Here is a 22646-nt window from a genome sequence, read left to right as displayed (position 1 = left end):
CCTTGTGTGTATGTACGCCCAGTCAGTCTTCCGTCCAACCCCTCCTGCATTACCATGTCACATCCAGCCCTCTCCAAATCATCCCATCATGAATCATAATGCTTCGCCCCTCCCCTTCAACCAAGCAAACAAAACAAAAAATATAAAAAAATAAACCCGTGACCAAAAAAAAAAAAAAAAAGGAAAAGAAAAAAAAGGTTAGTTCACCCCCATCTCCTCCTCATCCAACGGCTCAACCCTCACCAAAATCTCCTCCAATAACCCCTCCAAAAAGGTCCCCACGTCGCGCCCCATCCCCACCGGTTCCGCCTTGTCGTAGTGGTCAATCTCCTTGCACACGTGCGCGAGCTTGTACACCAGCTTGCGCAGCTTCTCGTGCGCCGCCTCGGCCCGCTGCTGCCGCGGCGTGACCTGCGCCGGCGCCGCCGCAAACGGCGGCCGGTACACCTGCTGCAGCCGGATCTGGCGGCGCTTGAGCGCCTCTTCGAGCGCCGGGAAGATGACGTCGTTGAGGGCGTCCAGCTCGCCGTTGGCGTTCGCGGGCGCCGGGGACGGGAAGGACGTCGGGTTGGTGATTTCGGGCGGTTGGGCTTTGGAGGTGAACGCGGGCGGTTTGCATGGGGCGGCGGCGGCGGATGTAGAGGTGGACAGAGACGAGGGCGTCATGGATGATGACGACTCGTCGGCTAGTCTGTTCAGGGGTTGCATCTGCGGAGGCGGCTGGGATGTTGCGCCGCCGCCGCCCCTGTAAGGGGGGATTTCCGGTAGGGTGATGGGCCCCATTTTGGAGCCGGGTCGAGACGAGGGTTGCTGCGAGTATGGGGCCAGCGGGTGTTGATGCGGCGGGGGTCTCGGCGTGGCCTGGCTGCTGTCAAGGTCATCCGCCTCCTGGATGGCCTGGCTAAGCTGAAGCAGACCGATATCCCGTTGTAATTGGGCCTGCAGCTCTCGATCGTAATCCGGAGACCGGGTGACGGGAACAGGAGGCATGGCTTTGGTAGCGGGCCTCGGCGTCTCCAGACCCCGTGGATGCGGCGGCTGCGGCTTCTCGGGCGACGCAGGCAACGGCACCCTGGTCGGAGACTGCGGCGGCGGCGCAACCATGGTAGGCACCACCACCTGTTTCCGCTGAGGGGACGTCTGCCTCGAGGTGCCAGTGTTCACCTTCAGAGTGTCGGCGGCGGCTACCGCGGCGGCCAGCTGCGCAAAATCTCCTTCACGCGGCGTCTTGGTCGGGCTGCCGTCCCGGCCACCCCAGTCGGCAGCGTCGGGCTCGAGTGGCCTCGACCGCGCGTTGGTGGCGGCGTCGTCCATGGGATGCAATAATCCGGGGCGGTGCACGACGACGCCGCCGCGCTCGCCGACCAAGCGCACGGTGCCGAAATCCCACATGTCCTCGTCGACGGGCTCCCGCGCGTGGTGGTAGTCCTCCTCGACGGGGCCCGGCGGGTTGTTGTTCTCTTCTTCGTCGCCCTTGTGGTTGGCAGCCCAGCGGTTGTGGCGTTCGATGAGCTCGGTCAGGTAGCTCGTCTTCTTGCCACGGCGGATGAAAGGGTGCTTGAGCAGGTCTTTCGCCGACGGGCGTTCCTTGGGATCGCGCTGCAGGCAGAGCTCGACGAATTCCTTGAAGGCCTTGGTGTAGTTGCCGTCGAGGCGGGGCGGCGGGTTCTTGGGGATGAGGAAGAGGACCTTCATGGGGTGGATGTCGGCGTAGGGCGGTTCGCCGTTGGCGAGTTCGAGGGCGGTGATGCCGAGGGACCAGATGTCGGCCTTGTGGTCGTAGCCGGACTGCTTGATGACCTCGGGGGCCATCCAGAAAGGGGTGCCGACAAAGGTGTTCTTCTTGGTCATGGTGGCGGAGAGCTGGCCCGAGACACCGAAATCGGCCAGCTTGACGAGGCCGGTCGAGCTGAGGAGGACATTGGCGGCTGCAGCAGCACATGTCAGGCATTCCATTCCACTACCGATTCCCTCCATCTCTGGTCTCTTTTCGGCTTGGTGCATCTGGCCACTCACCCTTGACATCCCGGTGCAGCTTCTTGTCCGAATGAAGATATTCGAGGCCAAGAAGAAGCTCCCGCAGGATGATAGCGATATAATCCTCCCCTATCTTGCCCGGCTTCATGAGATCGGCACAGCTCCCGCCAGAACAAAACTCCATAACAATCCACAGCTCGGCGCCCTTGGCGTACGAGCCATAGTATTTCGTAACGTAGGGGGATTGGAGCTCGGAAAGAATGGCGATTTCCTGGATAATGTCCTCGACCTCGTCTTCAGCGCTTTCAATATCGATAATCTTGATGGCGACAGCCTGACCGGTACGTTTATCTACGCTGTAGTCGAGAACGTCGAGAACGGGGCCAGATTAGCAAGGCCGTGGGAGGATTGTGGGGAGGGGGGGCAGGACAACCGGGGGACGAGACAGACACACACCCTTTGTAGACCTTGCCAAAGCTTCCGCCGCCTGTGATGTTCCCGTCAGCCAATCAGATGGACGCACGTCATGAAGCAGCACATCCTCCTCCCATGGTCCTAGGCCCTACCGATGCAATACTCCTTCGTGTAGAGGACTTGGGGGTCCAGGGCCTCGTTTCCCTCGTCATGATTCCTATCCCTGTCACCCATGTTCGCGGCCTCGAGACGCAGGCCGGTGTGTGAATTGAAGGAATTGAAGATTCGGGAGGATCGAGGGGGAAGAATGTGACTGGTTTTGCTTCGGCTTCGGCTTCGGCTTTGTTGGCTCAACAGCGGTGAGCGGGAGCGTAAGGAATTTCGTGAAGACCACTGGACTCGTGGACACTCGTACTCGTGGAGGACGGCGTGGAATGTACGGAGTACGTGATATCAACTGGCACGGAAAAGGGAAGGCTAGAATGACAGAATCGAATGAATCCCTTTGTTTGAGGTCCGACGTCCAATCCTAGGCCAGTGGCCGAGACAAGGAAAAAGACAGGGAGAAAGAGGGAGGGATGTCGATGTTGAAAGGGAGACGAGTGGTCGCAGTGATGTGCGAAGTAAGGTAAGGTACCTAGTACAGTACAGTACAGATGTTACTTCGTACCTTGTCCCTAGGTAGCCAAGGCGGTGACGATGATTTTTATTTGATACCTATGCTTGCTTTTTTTGTTTTTGTTTTCATTCTGCCTGCCCCGCTTAATTACGTTTATTTGCCCTGTCATCGTCATCCAACTGCCACCTCTAACCTTCCCCAGGTACCGCCGTTTCCCGGTGTGATCTGTGGGAAGGTGGGAAGGGTAATTCAAGGTATCTCTGGAGCAGAAACGTGCAGCAACGGTACATTCTTGGGAAGGGCAACCTGAACAGTACTTCCCCGCGATACATCCACAGGCTAAATGGTTAAGGTGCCACACTAAGGTATCAGCGCCACTAAGGTAGAGGCCTAAACAGTACCTAAGGTACCTTATGCGTAAGGTATGCCCAGCTTTTATTAAGTACGTTGTACCTGGTGTTTCTGTCCTTTGTTCGTACTCGGTATTGGCGACGCGATACAAAAGGCATCTCGAAGGCAGAGGGGGGATTAAGAATATGCCCATGCGGAGTAAACACGGGCACAGCTAAGGTCCGCGCTATCCAGTCGTCGCGTCGATCCACGCATCATCCATCATCCCGTGGTTCTCAATGGATATGTGGGCTTTTGGTAAACAGTCTATACAGGTACTCGTCCAGCTTGAGAGGGTCCAGCGAGGATAACAACATCACGGCGATTAAGTGAAATAACCTCAACTCAAACCACCGTAGACATGTCTTGTCATGATTGTGCTCAACTTGTTCTCGGACTATAGTCTACAGGATATATGAGCAAGTCTTGCAGGTTAGTTGACAGAGGAAGGGTAGGAAAAAAAAGGGTAAGTCTAAATGACACCCATGTTTGGATACCCAGCACCCAGAAAAGTGGGCTATGATCCACTATACTCCCTTACTCGAAAATCCTACTGTAAACATATATAAATCCCGAGTCGGTATAAATCTAAAGATATAGTGATATTCGTTAATTAAGTAATTACGTCACCGTATCTATCTACCTACCTTACCTACCTAACCTACTAACCTACCTAACCTACTAACCTACCTAACCTACTAACCTACCTAACCTACTAACCTACCTAACCTACTAACCTACTAATCTTTATAAATAATTATAGATTAATAGGTTAATCGACCCTGTAGTCTAGGGCCGCCTATTACAAGCTATAATACCCTCGAATAAGCCGATAACGCTTTACGATCTTACGCCTTCGCTAACGGTTATAGCCTTATTATCTATAAGAGCTATCTAAACGCCTGTAATCCCGTGTCGGTAACGTATCGATATGCGAAAGGTCGAGTCGCCTCGTTAACGACTCCTTTAGAGACTCACGAAACTAAGAGGCGCCGAATAGCCTTATAGATAACTAATTACCCCTTCCGTATAAGCGTAAAGCTTCGAGATAATCGGTAAGTTATTAGAGGGGATTATACTAATACCTATAACTATAAATATATATAGATAGTTATTACTATGCACATGTATAGAGGTACATTAGCTATATAGTATTCCTATAGACAGATGAGTCAGTAGGAGGCAGAGGTACATTAGTTACCTCTGCCACGGAGCTCTGCGAGCTCACACTAAGCTAGATTATAATCGAGATATCTTTATATTCTGATTGTTCACACGCCTATAACGCCGTATCCGGTATATTAATGGTAGTAACTATTTATTACGACTATTCACTATACTATACCCTTTTTGTTTTGATTTTGCGTATCTGTATTTTCTGCACGTTTTAACACTATCGACTAAGTTACCTAATCTGTTATCGTCCTCGCAGATTCTTATTATATATTCTATATCCCTGTGGTTCTACAGATTAGTAGCGCTAAGCTGTAGACGTGTAACTGTTTTCTCGTATTTTTAACCACTTTAACGTCTACACTATTACAGTTATTTAATTCACAGATTAAACGATTTCACACCTTTAAACGCCCTAAACGTTTCTATTTCTCACGTAATCCGCCTTTACACACTTACGAGCACGAGGCGTTTATTTATATCGTGTTTACCCCTCTTTTTATTAACGTTATCCAGTTATTAATAGTTAATAACACGATAGTCACACCCCTATAGCGAACCTTATTCTTAGCCATAGATCCTTTTACCTCGTTTATAGTTCTATAGCGTTTTTATCCTACCCTCTCCTGCCTATAATCTATGGCAGATAGACCCGTTATCTTCTAAAGAGAAGGAGCTATTCTATATTCATAAATTTATCCAGGTATACCCTAACTAAGCGTAGAAGTAAGACCTACCCGACGGCAGTTTATTAGTTATCGAATAGGAAGGATCTCTCCTATAGCAGAGAGCTAAAGCCGAGTATTAGTAATCGTAGGCGACTACGAGATCTACTAAATACCGCGCTAGGGGTTAATCGCTAGATTCCGGCCTAACCTTCCTCGTAGCGTAGTTAATAGATTAGTAGTAAGTATAAGGAACGTTAACTATAGTTCTAAAGTTTCTTAATATCACTAGGAGCAGACTATCCAGTAAAGTTATTTCCCGGTAGATAAGCGAAGTGCCTTAGTCTTTTCCCTAATAGGAAATCGGAGGATGGTAGATTCCCCCTCTATAAGTGTTATAGTCTTCTCGATAGACAGGTAAAGCATTATAGCTTTCTTAGTGGAAATATAGGCGTTAGAACACTTCTTATCGCTTCGAACCCTACCCTTATAAGCCTTTTAGCTTTACTCGTATATCTCTAATAAATGCCGTTAATATTCCTTATTCATAAATCCCCTTTAGATTATATCCTCGCGTTAAATAACTATAGGACTCTAATTCACCGTAATTCTTACCCTCTCCTTATCGGTCTTAGGAACCGTTTATTAATATTAATTCCGAGTTAGCCGCGATCTTGCAGAATTCTATAGATATAAATATAGACGTAACTCAGGCTACGTAGCCGATATCGGGTTAGTAGTAGTAGACCTAGTAGTAAGTAACGTAGGAGTAATAGCACGTAGTACGCTAGTAGTAGTTAGTAGAGGAATAGTAACGGTATATGGAGTAATAGCGACGATAAGCTAAGCAGCGATATATCCCGTAGTAATATAGGCAGCGCTAGTAAACTCCCTATTTTTAGTAGCAGTAAATTCCGTAGACCTAGTTCCTATAGTAGCCGCCGGCGCTATAGGTCCCCGCCCCTTCGGTAATACTAACGAATAACTAAGTCTAGATACTCTTTAGCACCTTAATCTAGGTCGTAGAGAATAGTAAAGCTAGCTATAATAGTATAGAAGGAGACGGCCGATTCTCTTTTCGCCGTAAGCTAAGCTTAATCGGGTAATTTAGTCCACCGGTAAACCTCTTAGATCTATCAGCGATATAGATAGTCTTTAGAGATAAGGTAATCTAGTATAATATCGATCTATTTATTAAGAAGGTAAAGCTATTTATTTATACTCCCGAGCTAAGGGAGGAGGCTTATATTAATCTCGATATACTCTTCCTAAGTAAAGCTAATACTTAGTAGGTTAGTAGTATTATAGCCGTATAGCGTAATAAGGTTTATTGTAGCCTTAATAATATATATACTCTACTCCGTAGACGTTAGCGGATTAAACCGGAGATTATAGCTAATAAGATAAGCGATATACGTTTTATAGCACGCGATATTCTAAACGGAAAATCATTTGCAGAATAGGCTAACCGAGTAGCTCGCTACTATAGGGCTTTAGCTACTATAGTTCGTACGAACGTTGAATTATAGCAGGAAATCTAGAACCGTATCGATCCCTCGCTTCGTGAGATCTGCCCTCGCCTGGATATCGATAAATATTTTAACGATTTTATACGTGCTATCGAGGACTAGATTACTAATCGCTAGTAATCTCTATAGTATTAAGTTCGATACGGTATAATCCGTGCAGATATACTCGGAGGTCCGTCTATTACTCTTATTACTGGCGTTTTACTAGATAATAGACTACTTACATATATAGTAACGGATAAGGAGGCCGATACCGATAACGCTAATTAGGGTTATTATAGCGGTAGAGGCGGCTCTGCTAACCGTTTTAATAAACGATTCGCGGGTAACTAGTCTATAGATAATCGTTTCAGTTCCGGTAAAGGTCGGGGAAACTAAAATAACTAAGGTAGCCGTGGTAATTAGAACGATTCAGCACGCTAGAAAAGCTTACCTTAGCCTAAATATATACGAGGTATAGCAGGTAGTATACTATATATAGCTAAGGGGGGGAAAACGTAGCTTTATAGAATAGATAAACGAATAGATAGTCGTATAGTAGAAGATCGACGATAAGGACTACCTTCCGGATAATCAGAATACCTTATAGTATTTCGAGTAAGCGCTAGTAGCCACGGCTAAATATCGCTATTAGGAGGACTCTAGTTTTCTCGACGATACTTAGGATCTAAAGTCGGTGACGGATAATAGATATTAGAGGATGCCGGGCGGGGGATTTACTATAAACGATAAGACGATACGAGTTTACGGAGACGACGAATACGGCCTATACAGAGACGACTTTAGAAACCTAATTATACTGATACCATAAAACCCCTTATAGATAATAGCACTATAGATAAATCAGCTAACTTAGTTACCACCTATACCGTTATAATAAACGTTTCCCTAATAGGCAGTATAATAAGGTTAATATCTAACTATATCCTAATCTACTTCATAGTAAATATAGTAGACGACTCAGACTTAGCTAACTATACTAGGAGTATTAAAGAAGTCCACTATAATAGGAGTAGTTAACTACTAGGATACGCTTATCTAATAAATATTTATAGATTAGCGCTTTATAATTACGGGTGTAGATAGACCTATCGATTAGCACTTAATCGCTAGAGTAGATTAGCTTATTAGATCTATACTATTTAATCCTATAGACCTCGTGCAAAGACTAAGGGATAAAATCGGTATAGGGTATAGTTTCCTTAATTACTATATCATAGCACTAGCTCTCCGAGATAATAGCAGGATCGGTGGCGATTAGCCGACTATAAGTAATAAAGATAAAATCGTCTACGAGATTATCTAGTAGCGAGATAACGATCGGTATAATAGGTATTGTAAGAAATTACTTTCACCCAGTAATAACCTGGAATTCATTTAGGTAAAACTAAAGAAGCTAAAGAAAACTAATACTAGCGGTTAGGGGAGTATATAGACGGGAATATCGGTATAACAGGGACTAGTTATATAGTAGGGAATAGTAATATAATAGATAGCTATATTTATAGACCTTATAGTATTTAAAACTAAACTAAGAGGGGACTTTCTAAACGAGATTAAGCAGGTGCAGAATAAGGCAGATAACGTCGAGAAGATCATTCGGAGAGAGTTATCGGATTACTACGATAACTATAAGCAGAATACCGTAAAAGCCTAAACTAATATAAGTAACCTATAAGTGTATACTAAGAACGACCTAGACGATTTTAACTATAGATTAGCCGACGTTAAAAGCCGATAGAGTATAGTAAACGTGACTATAAATAAAATACGAACCGATCTTAAGAAAATAATACCTATAACGACACCGATTTCCACGCTAACGAAGTAGTCGTAGATGTAAAAGAAAAACCCTTTCACCTAGTCGTATATATAAACGGAATAGAAACCGCAGGTAAAGCCATAGTCGTAAACATAATCGAATACATAGCCGTAAGCTCTATCGTAAACACTCTCGCAGAAGCAGGATACGGATAACGATAACTAGTTAAACGCAGAGGACTAAATAGTCGCACGAGGCAAAAAGTGAATAAGCAGGATAAAAGCAGAAATTGGATTTATATTTATAGTAGGATATAGGATTAAGCGGAAAGCTTAATAACAAAATTACTTATCTAAGGTGCAGAGAGATCTTTTAATTTTCTGGTTTTTTACTCGGAGATAACCAATATTTTCCTTTTCTTTTCTAGGCCGGGGTCGGTATAGACTTATCTAAGAAGGGATAGTAATCGGGATGATTATATTTTTAGGGGGAGGGTATTACTATACACACGTATAGAGGTATATTAGCTATATAGTATTCTTATAGACAGATAAGTTAGTAGGAGGCAGAGGTATATTAGTTACCTCTGCCACAGAGCTCTACGAGCTCACACTAAGCTAGATCATAATCGAGACATCTTCACATTCTGATTATTCACACGCCTATAACGCCGTATCCGGCATATCAGTTATTTTCCCTTCCTTTCGTACCGCCTAACTTACTATACGCGAAGAGGAGATTATTGCTATATAGAATAGCGGTTCACGGCCTTATTAAATTATAACCCGACTTTATAACCCTAAAAGTAATAGCGGTAAGGTTCCTACGCCGCTTATTAGTATTATAGCTCGAGATATAACGAATATCCTCGCTGCTTATTATCGGAAAGAGCTTACTAGTCGTACGCCACTTTAGTGGCTCTACGATATAAGTTACGCCCCCTGCTTATACTGCTTCGTATACTAACTTATTAGTAACTTAATAACCCTTTAAGGTTCTTCTATTAGGATCTGCGCGATAACCTTAGCCGAGTCTAATGCCTTTTTATTACTCCGAAATCAGTTATCCCGCTTCTGTAATAGTCACCCGATACCCTACTCTTCGACTATATATATAAAATAAATAGGTTTAATATACCTCTTCTGAGTATTTATAGCGTATCGCCGTTACGGAAGGCTTTCTAAATAGCTATGGTTTTCGTGAATGGAGAGAAGGAGGGATAATACCTCTAGGCTCTACGGGCTTTTAAGGCTTTTCGTAGGACCTTTGATTCCCCCCCTCTATGTTATATTATCACCGACCGGGAGCTAGCCTTAATAAACGCATTTAAACGCCTGCTAACCTTAAGTTAAGTTCTCTATATCCTATGCCTATAGCACGTTAATATAAATATGCTAGCTAAGACTAAACGCTTTTTCCCTAAGCCGATAAAAACGGCGTCTAGTATTAAACGGTATCCGAAATTCTATGCCTTCCTCGCGGACTAGAATTCCCTGATTAATAGCTTTTCGGAAGACGAATTTAATCAATAACTCGAGGTATTCTAATAAGATAGTAAGCACTTAGAAGGCGCCGTTAATTACGCCCTAATAACCTGGATTATACTATTTAAAGAGAAGATTATACGTTACTAGGTGAATTAGATTCCTTACTTTAGCTATATAATAATATCTATCGTGGAGTCAGGCCACGTAAGCCTAAAGTCCTTCCTCTATAGCTTTTCTGGCGATTTAGCAACTATTTTCTAGAAGCTACGGCTTTACTAGGAGCACTAGAAAAGAGAGATTTTAACCGAGAGAGCACGCCGATAGAATAAGGTGGATTTTACTAGCTTAATTATCCTCTTCTCCTTGGTTCGAGAAAAAGTTATTCTATAGGCGCTTAAGGCGATCTAATAACAGGTCAAGTTACTGCCTAAGCCTAAGAAGAACGACGATTAACTACTATACCTAAAGGTCGCCTACCTACCCTGCTTAATCCTAACCTCTTACGGGCTACCCTGCTAGTATATCCTATTTAGTCACTTATAAGATAACGAGCCGTTATAGTTACGATCGATTAATCGGCACTAGTAGTGGAATAGACCCTTAGACCCCGAGGTAAGTCCTTTACTAGAATAAGCCCTAGCTACGCCCTTAAACCTAATAGTGATCTAAGGTAAAGGTTGGCTAAAAGGAGCTATTATAATATCCTTAACCGGTCACGGCCAGGGCTAGGGTAAGACTAGTACTAAGCGATTAGTATTAGCCTTTAAAATCGTAGATTAAGAGGAGCGTTTAGAGGTAATAACTACGCCGCCGCCTTTAACTGCACCTTTAGCTATTACGTTAATAACCACGCCTTCTTCCTATAAACCAGGAATAGCCGCGCTTTATAAATACTAACGCATTATTAAACCATTTACTAACGAACCGATTAAGGTAGAGGAGGCTCTTACGGGCTTAGGAGAGTATTAATCTGGGTTTATTTCTGCCCAGTTTAAGGGCTTTTTCGATAAATAAGTCAGGATTAGAGAGGAGGAGTAATAAGCGACTATTTAGGCTATAGAGGAACTAAAGGAAATTAATATATAAATAGCTTCGACGTGCCCACGTAGCTTACGGTGACGTAATTTGATCTTTACTTAATTAACGAATATCACTATGTCTTTGGATTTGTACCGACTCGGGATTTATATGTGTTTATAGTGGGATATTCGAGTAAGGGAGTATAGTGGATCATAGCCCACTTTTCTGGGTGCTGGGTATCCAAATATGGGTGTTATTTAGACTTACCTAAAAAAATAGGAAAAAAAGGAAAAGAAAAAAAAAGGCAACGATACCGTCCATTCGAGTCTATTAAAAGTCAACCATCCTCCGATGGGACACTCGTCCGTGAATAAAATCCCATGTCCGTGCCCAGAAAGAAGAAACAAAATTGAATGATAACGTCCATAATGCAACTGTAAAGCAAGACAAACAAAAGGAATCGGAGGTCACTCCAAAAACTCAACCATGACAGTGCCCTGCTTCAGCCCCGCCTCCTGAATCGTCTGCTCCAGCGCCTCCAGCAGGTCCTGGCCCTGCGGGCTCTTCTTCAGCTCAAACTCCACCCCTTCCTTGCCCGCGATCGGCTCCGCCTTGAGCCACTCGAACACCCGCCGCACCCGCTCGTCCGTCTTAAACCGCCGGATCACCCGGCCCCCCGTCGGCAGCCGGAACTGGATCCGCGTCGTCGTGCCCGGGTCGTGCTCCGGCTCCTCGTGCGGCTTGTCGCTCGCGATGCAAGCGAACGCGCTCGCTGCCGCCTGTTCTTCTTCTTCTTCTTCTTCTTCTTCTTCTTCTTCTTCTTCTTGCTCGTCTTCTCCGCCTTCCTTCTCCTTCGCGACTTCCCTCTCTTCTGTTTTGGTCAGCGAATCCGGGTCAACAACACTAGACTTGAACGTCGCCCCGCTACCGCCCGCCCCCCCGCCGCCGCCGCCACCGCCGTTGGCCGCCGTCGCCATGCTGTTCTGCAGCGCCAGCTCCAGCATCTCCTCCTCCGTCATGCGGTCCACGTCGATCGTCTTGGGCCGCTTCGCCGTCTCCTTGGCCACCGGGTTCTTCTTGCTCCCGTCCAGGCTGTACCGGCGCAGAAAGTCCCGCACGTCCACCAGGAAATCCTTCGCGCTGGGGAACGGCAGCCCGCTCCACAGCTTGACCTGCTCGCCCGTCCGCGGGTCGATGATGGCCACGTGCGGGTAGTTGTCCGGGTTCTCGTGGCTGTTGCCCTGGCAGTAGAACGTGATGTACTGCTGCGCGTCCAGCGAGCTCTTGGAGTATTGGAGGAAGATGAAGTGCTCCCGCACCGCCTCCTGCACCTCTTCGTCCTTCCAGATGTCCCGGTTGAGGGCCTGGCACGGGAAGATGCTGTTGTCCTGGAGGTTGACCATGATCCATTTCTTCTCCTCTTTGCCTTGGTCTCGTGCCTCGTCCCATTCCAGTCGCGACATGAGGCCGTAGGGGGGGCGGAAGAGGTCCGCGAGACGACGTGCACGCTCGCTCGAGTTGTTGGGTCCCCCGGCTCGGGCGGCGTCACGGTCGTCGTCCCAAATACTAGTTTCGTGGTTAAACGGGTTTCGGGGGCCACCTGGCAAGGTCACCACGTTAGAAAAAAAGAAGAAGAAAAAAGAAGAAAAAAAGAAAGGAAAGGAGGGCGAAGTAAATAGAATATACCTCGTGGTCGGGCAGCTGCCGTCTGCCGGATCTGCTGCGGAATAAACGACGTCGACGACGACGACGACACCTCGCCATCATCATACAGTCCCCCAAAAGTCGGCCCAACCAGCGTGTCCGTCGTCGCTCGGATAGGCGACCGCACGCCCTCAGGACCACCGTCGCCGCCGCCAGCGCCAGAACCTCCCCCTCCATCCCCGCCAAACAGCTCCTGTTGAAGCCGCTGCGCCATAGCAGCATCTTCCTCCTCTTGTGCAGTGCGGGCGATCCGGGCCGCCTCCTCGGTATCATCGTCATCTCCGCCGAGTACTTGTACATTGTCGTCGTCGCCGTTTTCCGTCATGCTGACATCATCTTGTTCGTCGTCGCTGTCGATCTGAATCGGGTGGTTCCGGTTCCCCGTACCCGTACCCGCACCCGCACTCGTACCGGTACCGGTATGGCGTGTGCTGGAAGGGACAGCAGGAGGGACCGTAGTGGAACCGGCGGCGCCGAAGCCAGTTTGGAGGTCCGGGTTCTCGAAGAAGAGTTGGACGGCCGCCTCGAGGTTGCCGCCCGACATTTCCAGGAAGCCGCGAGATACCTGGGGGTCGGCATTTGTGATGGCGCTGAAGTTGGAAATGTCTTCGTCCATGTTGACCGTGGTACTTTTTGTTTCGTTTTTCTTCCTTTTCTTCCTTTCTTTTCTTCCTCCTTTGCCTCGCCTTCTTCTTTCTGCGTTGCTTTTTGTCTCGAGGTCAAAGCCTGGCTAGAGAGCAAATACCCGGAAGGGACTGACTGTGTTCGGGACTGGGGAACGATAACCGTGCGAAAAACGAAGGGACTGCGTCGCTGTCCCGTGGCGGAGCGTCGAGACTGATTAGTTAGACAAATTCAAGAAAATCCTAAGCCTTGAAGGTTCCTCCCCATATGGTCGTATCCTCTCGCGGTCTGCCCTCTTGCCTTCTCGCCCCACACACCCTCAAGGCACGTTTGCTTGCAGCCGGTCGGGACGAGGAAAGACGCAGCAAACAAGATAAATAGGTGAGAAAGTATTGACGTGTAACGTGCTTTAAATAGATGTCTGATGGATAACGGAGACCACACGAAAGGACTGCGTAGTTACGGCGGGACGGCGGTTGGCAACGTTGTAGGTGTAGGTGTAGGTGTAGGTGTAGGTTGAGTTTCTTTTTTGGTGGTGATGCCCGGAAGGCGTCCAGTCCTGTGACGCAACCGCGGGGCTGCTTGGGGTACGTACCTAATCACCAGCAACCCCAACGCTAACCCCACTTCCTGTGCTGGCTTTGTTGTGAAATGACGGGAACCGGGAACATTTTATCCGGTCGGGATGATTACATAATCCTCTCCACCATGTCTTCGTAGTACTTCGTGTTCCAGGAGCCCAAGATCTGACTTCACTCTGGCTACGACATTACATTCTACACGACGCGACACTCGTATCAGCCTACACGTTACGCATAATCATGTTTCTTTGACTCTATCATATTCGTGGCGTTCATTACAATACAGGCGCTCCCGAGTACTGACATACTGCCCACATAATCTATGCGTCTCATAGGCTCTGATGGCAGTGGTGGTAGCGAATAGTGATGGCAAGCAAGTAGAGGCGAGTCCTGGTTGTGCTCTCTAGACAACAACCATAAAAGGTGATGTGTGTTGTGCATAGAGCAATATACCGGATGGAATCGATAGAAAGGAAAGCCAGACCGCTGGCATGGCAAGAGAAGCAAGAGAGCACACAAATATGTCTCGAGTCAACACGTTACACCCGAGCCCTAACACTTCACCATCTCTTCAAGAATCGACCGCAACTGGGCCTGAACTTCCACAGACCGCTCCCTCTCAAGCGCACCCCGCACCATGCCGCTAAGCTGTTCCTTCTCCGGACCCTGGGGAGGAGGTCCGAAAACGCCACGACCCTTCGCCGCCAAGAGCGCGCCAATGGCCTCCGCCCGCGTCTTGCGCTGCGTCTCCGTGCCAACGTCCACAAGGTCCGGGTCCAAGCTGAGGAGGTAAAACGCCGCCGACGCGCCCTGTGTGGGCTGAACCTGGACCTGACCCGTTCTCTCCGGTGCGCCGACCTCGCGCATGATGTCCCGGACGCAGGCGTACCAGACCTCCCGCTTGATCACGGCGAAACGGGCGTGCGAAAGGTACGGCTTGAGGAGGTTGATAATCTTCTCGAGCACGCCCGGCGCGTTGGCCTTGAGCGCCGCGCGTTGGTAGCCCCGCGCCACGGCTTCGAGGCCCTTGGCCGCCGCCTCCTCCCCCGAGTCCGTGTCCATACGGTCGTCCTCGACGAGCTCGTCCAGGTGAGGCTGGACGACCGAGAAGACGTCGTCCAGCATGTCAAGATCCTCCCGAGCCGCTGCAAAGCGCCACAGCGCCTCGAACGCGTGGGGTCGGTACACCTCGTTGTTGCGCTTGGCCTCGCGTAACGCCACCTTGTGCATCTGCTTGGCCACGCCTCCATCCTCCATCCACAGCCTGCGTCCCTTGGCCACGAACTCGGGCAGGGCGGCCAGCACTTTCTCCTTGCCGCTGAACGGCTTGAGTGCCAGCGCCTTGTCCAGTAAAGGCCAGACAAGGTGCAAATTCTCCTTGCTGATCTGACCGTCGGTGATATCGCTGGCGGTCACTAGCGCGGAAACCATCGAAGCGATCGTGAACGCCGCCGTATGCTGAAGGACCCAGCGAGGCGCCTGGAGGCCTCGCCCCACGAAGACCGCGATATCGGGTGCGTATCGAGCCACCGTACGGCTGTTCCCGGCATGCGACTCCCAAACCGTCTCAAACGCCTTTCTCACCCACTCGTCCGTGTCGCGCGATCCGAAATACGCGAGGGGCAAAAGCCGGGCCTCGTATTTGTTGAACGCGTCGGGGGACGCCTTGGAGAACGCCAAGATGGCATCCGCGACCTTTTGCCGTCGCGCGTCGTCCTCGTGCGTAAAGTATAAATCGATAAACTTGTCGAAGAACCGATCCTTGGCCGGATCAGGCGCCACCCGCATGATGTAAGCCGTCGCCTTGGCGTACGCCTTGCTCACCTCGTCGTTCCGTTCCAGCGCGTGTTTCTCCATCAAGCGTAGGAACGAGGCCGAATACGGCTCCATCACCTCGCGGTGTCGGAGCACGAGGTCGACCAAGAGGCGGGCGCAGGCGATCTTGGTCTGCATTCCGACGGCGCTCTTGATCGTCTCTTCGATCTGGGGAGCCAGGTCCGCCATGATCTCACCGTCAAGCTGGCGAAGCAGGTTGTCGACCGCCTCGCTGATGGGCGATTGGTTGACGAACGACGCCCGCAGTTTGTCGAGCTCGCCACGCTTATCCTCCTGCAGCCTCTGGTACGCGTAGTTGATCTGGTCGGGCTCGACCGTGCTGTGCAGCCCCAGGAGGCAGACGATCATTTCAGCCACGACAGGCTTCAGCGTCTTGCCACCTTTCTTCGCCACGTCGAGTAGGGCGCCCAGCGAAAACGCCTTGACTTCGGCAGCGCTGCTCTCCACTCCGTTGGGCGACATGAGGAACCGGAGAGCCGCCCGCAGCATGGGATAGATGAACGTGGCCGAGCCTCCACCCTCTAGCAGGCGAACGATGTTATTCACGAGGTTCATACAGAGCCTGAGCGCGGCGCTACGGACAGACTCCTTCACGTCGTCGAGGACCTTGAGCGCAGAAGACCAAATCTGCCCGTAGTAGGTGTCGTACTTCTCGAAAGGTTGGCCCCCAATGAGTTCTGCGATGGCACGACAGCTCGCCTCCCGGCTTCGCCATTCCTTGCCCACGATGCTGCGAAGCAGTTCATCCATGATGGCGTCGAAGTGCTCCTCGATAACGCGATTGGGGTCCTTAACCAATGCCTTCCAGATGTCACCCATCGAGCGTCGGACGTTGGGGTTGGGGTCAAAACGGTAGCGGAAGAGCTTCGGGTAGATCCTAGGGTCCTGCGGAGAGTCGGAGAGGATATTGCTGAGGCCGAAACGTCCAAAGGCAGACCGAGCGGACCAAGTGGCCGCGTTGGTCGCCAGAGACATAAACTTGTACACCAAGCTCTGGTCGCCGACTTCGTTCGCAAGAGCGACGATATCCTTATACGAGGTGACAGACTTCCCCTCGCCCGTGGGCAGGGCGCCGGGGTCAAATAGCTCCGTGTCTTCACCGACCTTGAGCTGCACTTTCGACCCCGTAAAAGACGAGACGAGGTCGCGGGCGAGGTCCTCGCGCAGCTGTTGATCGCCCCGCTCGTGCACCAGCGATAACCCACGAGATGCGGTCTCCTGGACCAGCTCGTCTCTGGCGTACAGGAGTCGCATGAAAGCTACCTGCGCCTCGCGGAGCCGTGACTGGACGCTGGGATGGCGACCGGCGTGCTGGACAAGGCAGAAAAGCCAGATGCCCGCGGCCTTGATACGGGACGGCGCTGTGTCTTTGCAATCCAGGAAAAGCTTGTCGAGGACAAGTGTGATCCGGTGGTCTCGCGCTCCACCGGTCCAGAGAGTCTTATCCTCGTCGACGTTCACATGGAGCAAGACTTCTTCCGAACCGAAGCGTGCGATGGCCGCCGTGATGGCTTCTCCGACGCCGAACTGGATCTCGGTTTCTCTTTTTTTCCCGAGATTGAAGAGGATCCGGAGGATGGAGTCGATGTGGTCACCCCCCTGATCCTCCGGGTTGACGAGTCCATCACCGCTCGTCTCCTTTGCCCCGTCGGATGGGTCGTCAAGCGCCATGGCGAGACGGCCGAGAGCGAAGATGGCCTTTTCGTTGCCGCGTTCCGCGAGCTCCTTCAGAGAGTCGATCACCGCGCGGGGATGGAAATCTGTGCCTTCACGCGGAATGGCGTCGTGCACGCGGGCACACCAAAGCTCAGCGAAAGCTTCGAGAGCCACGTCGCGCATAGCGAGGCTTTTGCCTTGGCCAAGGAGAAGCCCAGCCGGCAAGACAAAGGGAAGCGTCGAGAGCTGATATCCTCTACCGTAATACTGAATGCGGGAGAAGAGATGAGCATAAGCCAGAATAGCACCCTCCACCGCGTTCGCCTCCGCTCCGACGGCCGTCTCCCACTGCGAGATACGGGCCTTCATGGTCTCCAGAATGGCACGCAGCTGCTTGACGTGGGTGGCATCGGCGGGAGTCTCAGGTGACGTGACGGCCTCCCAAGCCATTGCGGGATGGCCTGCGAATATGCCGAACGCCTTGGCCGCCAGGACGCGAATCTCTTTGGAATTTGAGGCGCAAAGATCGAAGAGCAAAACGCTTTGTGTTGCGATGTGGCCAATAAACTTTTCAGGGCTAACGGAAGCGATATCAACGAGGTAACGGAGGCACTGCTCGACGACCGAGTCCAGGTCGCGGGTGTCTCGGGAGACGGCGCCCCGGAGGCAGGCTTGGAGAACCAGGTGGAGGGGCTTCTCGCTGTTGCATCGGAGGCTCGATTGAAGTCTGCGTCGCATCGTGATGTTGTGGTTGATGGCAACCTCCATCTGAGAGGCCCAGTGTGGATTCTTCTTGAAGTCGGCGAGAGCGTCGACGAACATCATATCCCTCACGAACCGCAGCGCAACGGGCAGGGCGTTGATCCTTTCGCCTGTAAAATTTCGCAAAGTCACTTCTTCTTCTTCTTCGACAGGGGCGGAGCCAGGGGCACTGCTCGCGCCCGGAGAGGTAAAGTGCTTCTCGGCGTCCTCGTAAAAGAAAGGATAGATTAACTCGGCCCAGTCCGGGATCTCGGGGAGAACACTGTCCCTGTATGTCCAGGGGTCGAGGCCGCGTTTTCCTTCCTCCACTACATCGCTCTTCTCGCCGGGCGTGCCGGCGACGGCCAGGATGTCGAGAAAGCGGGCTTTCCACTGGGAGAAGGGCATAGAGCGGTTGGCCCACTTCACGGTCACGAGCTTGAGACTGCGAAAAGCGGGCGGGCTGGGCAAAACAAAGTACCGGTACAGGACATTGGGCAGAACCGCCAACTTGGGGTCCAAGTCGAACTGCTTAGGTTCGAAAAAGCGCACCAGCTCGCCGATGGCGGATTCGATGCGCATACCGACGTCAGGGGTGGTGTCCCGGCTTAGGGACTGCAGCAGCCACTCTGAAATCGAAAAGGCGTCCTCGACACGGATCTTATCTGCTGCGGTAAGACTACCCACAAGCTCGTAGGCCATTCCTCGGAGTTCCTGGTCCGCGGAGGCGATGGAGGAGCTAATGGCCCTGGTTTTGGCGCTGGCGTGGCCATTTTGCTGGTTCGGCGGATGGGGGCACGGCCAGCCCTGGTTCTCGATGTATTCCATGACGGAGAAGCTCAGGGACGAGCCTACGGAGAAACGACCCTGGGATCTTGCCAACCTCGAGGCGAAGTTGAGGTAGGCGAAGAGGGCGCGATGCAGCTTGACGCGCTCGAGGTCCGATCCCGGCAGGAGAGGGCCGGAGTCGTCGACAAGATCGAGCTTCACGACGGCAGCAATCTCTGTCTCCATGGTGGTGGAGACGGCGGACTTGGAAAGCAATTCCAGAATTTTTGTGCGATATGGAGCAGACAGGGTCGAGTGGGCCTTGAAGAGGTCTTTCGCGAGGTCGACATCTTCGAAGGAAATGGTAGTCCGCCTGAGCATGTCGCTACCGAGCTCGGAGATCCGGCTGTCGCTATTTCCGGCGGCAAGGACGGCAGGGATAATCTTCTCTCGGTCTTGGAAAGCCGCACTGGTGAGTAGTTGGGCGATCTTGTGTCTTAAAGTTGGTAAATTGTCGTATGGGGCGGACCAATTTCGACCGGTCCATTCAGGCGCAAAGAAGCTGAGATCGGCGGTGTTCAATGATGTATTCATGGGACCAATCTCGGCAACGACATCAGATGGTCGCAGAGGATCGGGCTGTCTGAGACTAGGAAGCTTCAGAAGAAGAAGCTCGCCGAATCGTTCGGCAACCCAGGAAGCGTCTTTGCCATCGGATAAGCCAAGTGTGTCTCGGAAACCAGCTTCCTCGGAGGATCCGCGGGGTGGAATGATGATGGAATCAAGGACGCGTAACAGGACCTTGAAGATGGTCGTACTGGGCGTCCCAGACTTGACAGAGGAGATACCATTGAGGATGATAGGGGCAAGAGGGCGGCGATCGTAGTCGTCGGCACGGTCAATGGCATAGGTCATGAACTTGGAACTGACGAGCTGGATAATTGGAGATTCAGTGCTCTTATACTGTTTGATCAGAGCCTGAGCAGGAAGGGGGAATCTGTTGCCAGGCTATTAGCATATATGCGCTCAATATCCATAGGCGCATTGCATTGTTAGGGGACATGAGAGGGTTATCATGAACGGGAAAAGGGAACTCACTCTGTGGGAAGGATGAATGTCTCAATGGTACGGGAGAATTTGATGACCTGTTAGACGAATGCGAACAAGTATTAGCAACAGCTTGCGCAAAGATGCCAAGAATGGACTGATGCATCAGAGATAGTACGGACCTTATCCCGCACTTGTTGATGCGGACTGCCGGCCTTTGCGAGAAACGGAGCGAGATAGACGTGCAAGACATTCTGGAGCTGAGACTCGTCGCCAGACACCTTGAGAATCTTGTCAATGGCTCGATCAACCAGTTGGAGTTCCCGCTCCATCGTGGATTGGGCGGCCATAGTGCCACCCGAGGTTCTAGCGAGTGTTCAGGTCGGGTTGGGGTGTAGAGCGAAGATATGACAGGAGGAGGAACGCTGTCTAGACGATACACGAAAAACGGCTTCTGGAAGTCGAGAGAGAAGACGGTAGATATTCCAGGACTTGACGGGATTCGTTCTGATAGATAACGAGGGTAGATTATGCCGGTGATAGTAAACTATAGATAGATTCAAGAGGAAGTAGAGATGGGAGACGAGGAAATGAGATTGAGAAAGGAGGAGTATGAGGGGGGAGTAGGGTCATTCATGAATCGTGAGATCAGCAGACCAACGAGGCCTTTCAGTGTGACTGGCAGATAAGGACAAAGTGAGAAGAAATCTGGGGGTGAAAGTCAATGGAATTTCGGACTGATGGTGATGTCTGTCCAAGGAGGGGGTTTGCCTCGTGGTCGTTCACATGGGAGATAGTAGTCAGCAACAAGGTCACGTCACTTAGGTAATTGATGCTGACTCATCAAACCCCAGGGAAAGGTTGGAGTTGTTTTATAGTGGAGTCGAGTCTGTCTTCCACTGCACCCTGAACTTCAATCCTTTCTAAGGGAGTTTTCCTTCGTCCAGATAATTAGGTAATACGCCGTACCCGTGCCACGTCCCACTTATTTTGGTTCGTTTGGAACTCACCAGCCATAAGCCGCCAAAATAAGTCGGGCGTGGCACGGGTAATAGGCCGAGGGAAAACGCTCGCTGTCGCAAGCAGCAAAGGAAGGAAAAGGCAAAAGAGAGAAACCTCCCCCCCTCTCGAAAACCAAAAAAAAAAAAAAAAAAAAGGGAAAAGGAAAACCCGAGCTAGGCGTCCCCATCTACGTCCCACTACCTGGTTCTGGTTCACACGAGTCAGGGTCGTCCATAGCCTGCCTTAGCGTCCGTGCTGGGTGCACCCTGAGTATCTGTTACTCAGTACGAATCCCGGCGTCTGATGAATGGGAAAGGTAGGCTGGATCACTGGTATCAATTGAGCAAACGTGGTGCCTTTTCCACTGGTATTCAGTCGATACAATAGACTACTGCGTAAGGCAACCGTGATGGTGTTTGTTACTTAAGGACTATTGACTTGATGTCTGGAGCGGGGGACTGTGGACAAACGTCGAGATATGAATGGCATCCCCTAACAGACGCCATCTTTCAGGTCCCAAGGCCGCTGACATCACCGCTGGTCTTCGGAAGACTGAACGGAAATCGATGAAGCCGAACAAGTCATGATTATCCATGGGGAGTAGCTAGGGGAAGGGATTGTCGGAGTCTGAACCACTGTCTCATCTACCCCCAGATCTACGGAGTAAAAGCCGTCGAGCCTGGCATTTCATGGTTTCAAAAGCCCGTCAAATTTTCAGCCCACAGAACGCCACTTCGGAACTTTCATCTCGGTTGAAATATGTGGGTGAGACATGTGTTTCGGTGATCACTTACTGATCACTCCGTTTGTTATTCAACGGACTCATAAACGGGTCATCAAACGCATTAGAACGGCGCTGGAGGAGCGTGCATTGACACCGGGAACTCCAAACGAACAAAATTGTCCAGTTGCCTGGATCGGCGGAGCCTTTAATAAATAAGGTAGCAAGCAAGAATGGGGCTCGGCTCCCTGCATTTAGCAATTGATTAGGTAGAGCGGTCGACTCTCGACTGAAGGAAGACAACATTCGCCCTCCCCTCGTCTCTTCCCCGTCATTCCCGTGGTAGTATACGATTTTGGCATACCTACCTCCAGAATCAGACCACCTACACCGTACCGTTGCTAACTGGAAAGCCAAGGTCAGATCTACCCCAACACATGCATGTCACCTGGTCTATTTTACTTGCATTGAGCCATGGTGGTTGGGCGTGGGCAATCCCTGAGCTCACTCCCCCTTATTTGTGTCGATGCTGGATGCTGTGGCGGTGAGTTGAAAATGCACCGCCTGTCAAAGCCTAATTGCATGTACTCTCCTCCCCTCCCGTGCTCAGTAGGGCTGCCAGTCCAAGGTCAAGAACAGCAAAACCTCTTCCCTTAAGATTCGGCGACGTTGTTTGCACCAGTGAGGACATGAGCCTCAGAGGGAAGATCACCCACTATTAGGGGCGCCTTGTGCGACCGGGCTCAAGTCATGCATGTTCCCTCAGGGAAGCTGAAACGAGTGCAGCATTTTCTCGCTTTATCACCTCGAAGCACGGCCAATATCTCGTTGCGGCGAGAGGGGAGACCGTTTCCTACATCTTGAAGCAACTCCGTCTAAAGAGAAGGTCAAGATCGACTGCTCATTTAATTTAACAACCCGCCCGCCTAT

The 22646-nt window shown here is 50.5% G+C and overlaps 3 protein-coding genes across 3 annotated transcripts; all 3 read right to left on the bottom strand.

Moving 5' to 3' along the window:
* Positions 1–198: 198 nt before the first annotated feature.
* On the bottom strand, positions 199–2994 carry SODALDRAFT_313117 (Pkinase-domain-containing protein; the record flags this gene model as incomplete). Its single annotated transcript, XM_028609223.1, has 4 exons — positions 2544–2994; positions 2434–2464; positions 2017–2333; positions 199–1928 (listed from the first exon to the last, which is right to left on the bottom strand). Exons 1-4 carry the CDS (start codon positions 2623–2625, stop codon positions 199–201), a joined length of 2160 nt encoding a protein of 719 aa, XP_028464946.1. The 5' UTR covers positions 2626–2994.
* Positions 2995–11503: 8509 nt separating this feature from the next.
* SODALDRAFT_280478 (hypothetical protein) lies at positions 11504–13356 on the bottom strand (the record flags this gene model as incomplete). The annotated part of the gene is made up of 3 exons (XM_028608239.1): positions 11504–11859; positions 11941–12636; positions 12723–13356. 3 exons carry the CDS (start codon positions 13354–13356, stop codon positions 11504–11506), a joined length of 1686 nt encoding a protein of 561 aa, XP_028464945.1.
* An 820-nt stretch (positions 13357–14176) lies between these two features.
* Positions 14177–20729, bottom strand: SODALDRAFT_297109 (ARM repeat-containing protein). Its single transcript, XM_028608815.1, has 3 exons — positions 20176–20729; positions 20045–20091; positions 14177–19943 (listed from the first exon to the last, which is right to left on the bottom strand). The coding sequence occupies exons 1-3, from the start codon at positions 20341–20343 to the stop codon at positions 14498–14500; spliced, it is 5661 nt and encodes a 1886-aa protein (XP_028464944.1). The 5' UTR covers positions 20344–20729; the 3' UTR covers positions 14177–14497.
* Positions 20730–22646: the final 1917 nt, after the last annotated feature.

The sequence above is a fragment of the Sodiomyces alkalinus genome (assembly GCF_003711515.1).
Source record: "Sodiomyces alkalinus F11 unplaced genomic scaffold SODALscaffold_7, whole genome shotgun sequence".
NCBI lineage: Eukaryota > Fungi > Ascomycota > Sordariomycetes > Glomerellales > Plectosphaerellaceae > Sodiomyces > Sodiomyces alkalinus.
This window is presented reverse-complemented; position numbering and strand designations above follow the sequence as displayed.